This window comes from Charadrius vociferus, unplaced genomic scaffold (genome assembly GCF_000708025.1).
Source record: "Charadrius vociferus isolate BGI_N301 unplaced genomic scaffold, ASM70802v2 scaffold259, whole genome shotgun sequence".
In the NCBI taxonomy this organism is placed as follows: Eukaryota; Metazoa; Chordata; class Aves; order Charadriiformes; family Charadriidae; genus Charadrius; species Charadrius vociferus.
The window spans coordinates 4,250,977-4,256,297 of NW_009661368.1; the positions used below are offsets into that span (position 1 = coordinate 4,250,977).

At 57.5% G+C, this 5,321-nt stretch overlaps 1 protein-coding gene across 1 annotated transcript in view; it reads right to left on the reverse strand.

The window, feature by feature from the left end:
• Positions 1-5,321, reverse strand: part of DNMT3B (DNA (cytosine-5-)-methyltransferase 3 beta) — an 18,992-nt gene that overhangs the window by 2,690 nt on the left and 10,981 nt on the right. Inside the window, exons 8-18 of the mRNA XM_009893533.1 lie at positions 5,069-5,195; positions 4,815-4,943; positions 4,303-4,347; positions 3,875-3,954; positions 3,481-3,593; positions 2,913-3,096; positions 2,581-2,665; positions 1,861-2,006; positions 1,614-1,704; positions 1,202-1,350; positions 458-543 (exon numbers count right to left, since the gene is read on the reverse strand). Of these exons, the coding sequence (XP_009891835.1) occupies positions 458-543; positions 1,202-1,350; positions 1,614-1,704; positions 1,861-2,006; positions 2,581-2,665; positions 2,913-3,096; positions 3,481-3,593; positions 3,875-3,954; positions 4,303-4,347; positions 4,815-4,943; positions 5,069-5,195 (1,235 nt within the window). The remainder of the gene's footprint in view (positions 1-457; positions 544-1,201; positions 1,351-1,613; positions 1,705-1,860; positions 2,007-2,580; positions 2,666-2,912; positions 3,097-3,480; positions 3,594-3,874; positions 3,955-4,302; positions 4,348-4,814; positions 4,944-5,068; positions 5,196-5,321) is intronic.

A 5,321-nucleotide genomic window follows, 5' to 3' on the forward strand; every position in this document is an offset into this window, starting at 1 on the left:
CTCACGCCGCCGCACCGGGCTGAGCCGCCCCAGCCAAGGCGGCTGCTCGGGTTTATCTCCAGCAAGCCCCTGCATGGCACTGACCAGGGCACAGGGCTGCCATATAGCACCCCAAATCAGCCTGGGTTTTAAACAAACGCTGGTGCACACGTGAATCCCCAAGCTAGACACACCACGCAGCATCCTGCACAAGCCCTACCACTCTTCCCTCCACAGGCTTCAGGTCCGGGGGCAGAGGATGCTGCTACACTTTTCCCAGAGTCTCATCTTTGCTCATTAACAAGCGCATTATCATGTGCACATCACCGCAGGGAAACTGCACCGTACAGGAGCTGCAGCTCCCTGGCTCCCAGGAGCCGGGCTTAGGGCCAAGGAGGAAGAGAACCACCACACAAGCACCACAAAACAAAACAAAACTACAGCAAGAGACTCAAAATGACAGCGAACGATTGATTACCTGTTCATCCCCGGAAGGTTGCCCCAGAAATAGCGTGCTCGGTGGGCAGCTGATATCTTGATAGCATCGATCATAACCGGGTTACACTGCAGATGATGAGAGGGGGAAAAATAAAATTTAAGAGGAGGTGTGGGCTCATCCCTCTCCTGCACAGGAAGCCCTTCTGTGCTGCAGGGACTTCAAAGCCTTCAGCAAATGCTCCTAAAGATGTAGTCCCCTCAACAAACCCTTGCTCCACCAGAGCACGGTCCGGTCAGCCACGTGGGCTCCCACGACAATGGCCAGCAGCTAACGAAAATCACAGCATGCTTCAGCAACCCATTTCTCTGGGCCAGGATCAGGACCATCAGCCTCCGATGGGGCTTCTACACACATGGGTTCCTGCCGATCCACAGCCCGCCTTGGCTACCACAGAGTTAAAAATCCTTTCTAGTCCCTGACCTCCCTAGAAACAACAGGCATTGCTCCGGAACAGATGCTTTCTGCAAGGCTGGCAAAACCCCTCCCCCAGAGAAGCAGTGCTCGGGATTAACCTGCTGAAAGCCAGAGGGGATCCAGAGCCAAGACTAAAAAGTTGATTCCTGGTGTCTGCATCAGGCAGGGCGTTTTCCAGCGTCAGTGGGTTTTCCAGCATCAGGGCCATACCAAACCACAGCCAGACCCTCACAGCCTCGGCACACCTTGCATAGCCCAGCAAGCGCCTCCTGCTCCAACGTCTTTCCCGAAGCCAGCAGCAATCCCTACCTCCAGAAACCGAGAAATGTCCCTCTTGTCGTTGACCCTCATGGCCACCACGTTCTCGAACATCCAGAAGAAGGGGCGCTCCTCTCCCGCCTTGGGACGGGCATAGTTGAGCAGGTGGTAAAATTCGAAGAACAGCCTCCCGGTTCCTTCTAAAAGTGAGAAAGCCGGAGCGGCAGGTTGGAACCAGCTGTGGGAGCAGGGGGCACGGGTCTGGGGGACCTGGCTGCCCTCCCCACCGCGACTGGCATGGAGACAGCCTGTGCTTTGCAGGTACCACCCCACGGTTTGCAGGTCAGAGAGGAGCCACCACCAACGAAGACTGGGGCTGAACCCCTCCCCTGGACTTTAAGGTGGCTCTGCACCCCAGAACACCCTGGGGGTACCCAGCCCTGCAGAGGCCAAGCAGCCTTACCATACAGCCCCTTCCTGGCCGGATTGACAAGGGAGAGGTCGTTACAGGGGCTTCCACCGATCACCAGGTCAAAGGGACCCCACTCCTCGATCTAAAGTGAATAGACAGACCCAGTTAGGAGACGCCATGGAAGCAGGTCTCTCCTCCCCGGCAGGACAGTGTGCAAGCCCGTCCCAGGGCTGGTGGGGTGAGACCCATGGAGCCGTGGTGCCCCGTTCCCCAGCCCCCCTGCAGAACCGGTGCTCACGTTTCTCTTGGTTATGTTCCTGACATCGTGCACATAGGTGATGTTGCTCTCGTGCTGCATGGTGCCCACAGCGATGGGGTCTTCGCAGATCTCTGAGGCAATGTACTTCTCCACTTGGATGCCCAAGTCCTTCAGCACCAGGTACCCTGCCAAGGGACAGAGGTCTGATGTTGCACTGCTCTCTTTAGCCTCCCAGTCTCCTTCGTCAGCACTGAAGCTCGATGTGGCCGCTCTTGCATGTCCTAAGTGAGTGAAGTCACACAGGACTTCTGGATGAGCAAACTATTTTTTTGACCTGTTCCTCCAGGCAAGTTTGCTCCCAGAAAGAACTCCAGAGCCGAGTAAACTGAATCAAACCAGTTTGCCCTCAGGCATTTCTTCACCAGAGGCCGGGTTACCAACCCTCCCACAGCTCTTGCTTCTCAGTGAAACCAGCCACCCGAGATGGCACTCGGTGCAGCAGGAACCTCTGTGAGCAAAATTCCTATGCCCTCCCTCCCTCCATCCATCCCTTCTTCCCTTCATCCCTCCCTCCTCCCCAGCCCTGTCCAGCAGGAAGGGGAGCCCCTGCCCTCATCCCCTTCTGATGGAGATACCCCTGCCCTTCACCCATCCCCTTCTCCCCAAAGAGCTTGCAGAGACCGGTTTCAGGCCATGAAACTATTCATCCCTGACATCCAGTGCTGTAAGCCATCAGGACGGTGCTCTTCAGTGCCTCACCTGTTGCTATGCCATCAAATAAAGAGAGCACTCGAATAGGTCTCCTCTTCGCTGGTGGGACTGTCGGGTAGATTTTGGGTGCAGCCTGCAAGGAAAGGAAAGCAATGAAGCCCCAGCTCTGGGCAATGCTGCGATGCCCTATGAGGCTAAACCTTGGCTTTACAGGCATCGCCTCCACCTTCAGGGCAGCATCTCTGAGGCCAAGAGCCCAGCACCCTTGGAGAGAGTGGATGAGCAAGACCAAGGCAGAGGGAAGGAATTTTGAGCCTTGCCCCCTGCAGCCCTCTCCCCCAAAGCCCAGCGCACTGGGCTTGCCTGCCCGCAGCCCTTACATATTCCTGTCCCTTGTCGCTGGTGAAGAAGTCCTGCAGGCGAGTGTTCCAGTCCTGCCGGCGCTGCAGCACCCCGTAGCTCCTCTGGGGCTGGCACATGTAGCAGTTCCAGGGCTCCTGCTCTTTTGCCTTGGCCGACGTCCCTCGCCCCACCAGCACCTCCAGACACTCCACACAGAAGCACCTGCCCAAACCACAACACCTCGTGCCCGTCACCTCCAGAAACCCCTCTGGGTCACCCCAGCCTCTCCTGGCGTCTCCTTTGCCATGCACCTGAGTCCCCACCCCATTTTGTAGGATGCCTTTCCATGCGGTATCCTGGTTTTTAAGGCAGCTAACACAAGATGGTGACCAAGGTGTGGGTAAAGCTCCTGCCATCCTCCCCAGAGTTTATTCAGGTGCAGAGTGGCTCAGCAAGGACCGGGTGGGCTGTGCTGGGATGTGCTGTGTGGCAGCCAGCTGGGCACCAGTGCAGCACCCTGCCCAGGCTCAGGCATGACCCCGCTTCCCTGTGGCTCCCCAGGAGCAACACTGTGAGCTGAGATGGAGGAGCAGAGACGGGGCCCACCTGCAGCAGCTGGCGTTGCTGCAGAGCAGCAGCTCCTTGCCTTCGCAGCAGACAGTGCAGTAGGACTGGTAGCCGTCTTCATCGTACATGTAGAAGAGCTCCAGGAATCTATCCTAGCAAAAGGACAGCCGGGAGGAGAGAAGGACAGAGGATCAGGATCTGTGCTCAGAGGGTGAAGAGAGAATGCAGCTCTGCTCCATCCCTGGTGCATGCCAAGAGCTCGGAGAGGCACATCCTCAGTGCTTCATGTGGAGAGCACATGCCAAGGGACAGCCCCGTGGTCACCAGGACCTGGCACGGACACCTCTGCTGTCCTGACAGTGCTGACTGCAGCAGGGGTAGACTCTCACCCCAAACTCCGGCCCCCGCTCAGCCCCGGGACAGCAGCACTTACCCTGCACGTCTGGCAGAGGCCCCCCTCGAACAGCGGGTGGAAGGTGGCCGGGTTTCTCCTCCCACAGGACAAACAGCTGTCTGTGTGACAGAAAGAGCTCCGCTCACCCCGGGGAAGGGAGAGCGCAAGAGCGCAGACCCCACACCTCCGTCCCTCCGCGGGCTGCAGAGACTGGAGCCGCTCCTCTCAGCCACATGCGGGTGCAGATGCAACTGCGGCTCCGCGGGAACGGGCCCTGCGGGGAGGATCGGCACAGCAGTCTGCTCCCCTCAACACTAAGTGAGGCCCGGTAATCTGCAATCACAGCACTTCCCCCCTTTTCTACACGGTGCGGTTAAGATGGGACCCATGATCTTTGCCCAGTACCAACTGTAAGCACCCGCATCAGCCCCACACCTTTTCCCAAGGGACACAGGGCAGTCGATTACCTTCGAGACTCCCACTGTTGTTCGTAACTTCGGAAACCATTTGCTCTTTATAAAATTAAAAAGACAAAAAATAGAGATTTATCATTCCTTATGTAGCAAACTTTAAATGCGCTCTCCTTACAGATGCCTTATTTCTTGCATTAAAACTGCTACAGCTTTGCGGAGCGCTGCACAGAGAAGGCAGCCCATGGGCACATTAGAAATTTTGGTGCAAAACCCATGTCCTTTCACTGCTGGAGATATTAGAGCTAGAGCTCTGAGTAGCAACACACAAATCATTTCCAAGCTGAGCAAATAATGGAGCCCAGCTTGTGGCCCCACACCTTGAAGTTGGGTTTGTGGTGTCTTATAAGGCACAAGTGAGCAACACGAGACCACCTAAGCTTTTGCCTTCAGAAACTACGCTCATGGTCCCTGGGAAGAGCCAAGCCCTTTCCCAGAGAGGGTACCCAATGCTTTTCAGGATGCACGGGCCCAGGCCATGCCGCTCCCCAGGTCTTGCCACCAGTTACCTCGGGTCTGGTCCTCTTCCACTCGCTGCTCCTTGCTATTGTTGCAGAGGTTGGTCTTCAGCCTCTTGGTGGGGGGGCACTGCTCGAGGGAGATCACCTCCTCCGTCCCGTTCCTTAGAGCCCCGTTCTCTGCAAGGGAATGGCGGCTGAGCCTCCAGCCCCGGGAGCTCCCCAGGGGTACATCTCCTGCCAAGCCCTGTCATGTCCCACCCCAGCCAAAAGAAGAGCCCTTCCTGACCGCCCGGGTTCCCAACCCATGGCTCGAGGCTCAGCCAGGTCGTTGGCTTCCAGGAGCAATGGCTTTGAGGGTGCTTTACTCTGGCCTTTCACAAGGCTGCTGTGGGGGACCCCATGAGGAGCGAAGAGTCCCAGGGCCATCTCCTGCCCAGGCCAGCACAGCCACAGCAGAGGGGTCAACCAGGGCTGACCGCAAAGTCTGGGTACCGGCGGCTGCTGCCCATGCCAAGTCCATGCCCAGCTCATGCCACCGCCTCACCTGGGGCTTTG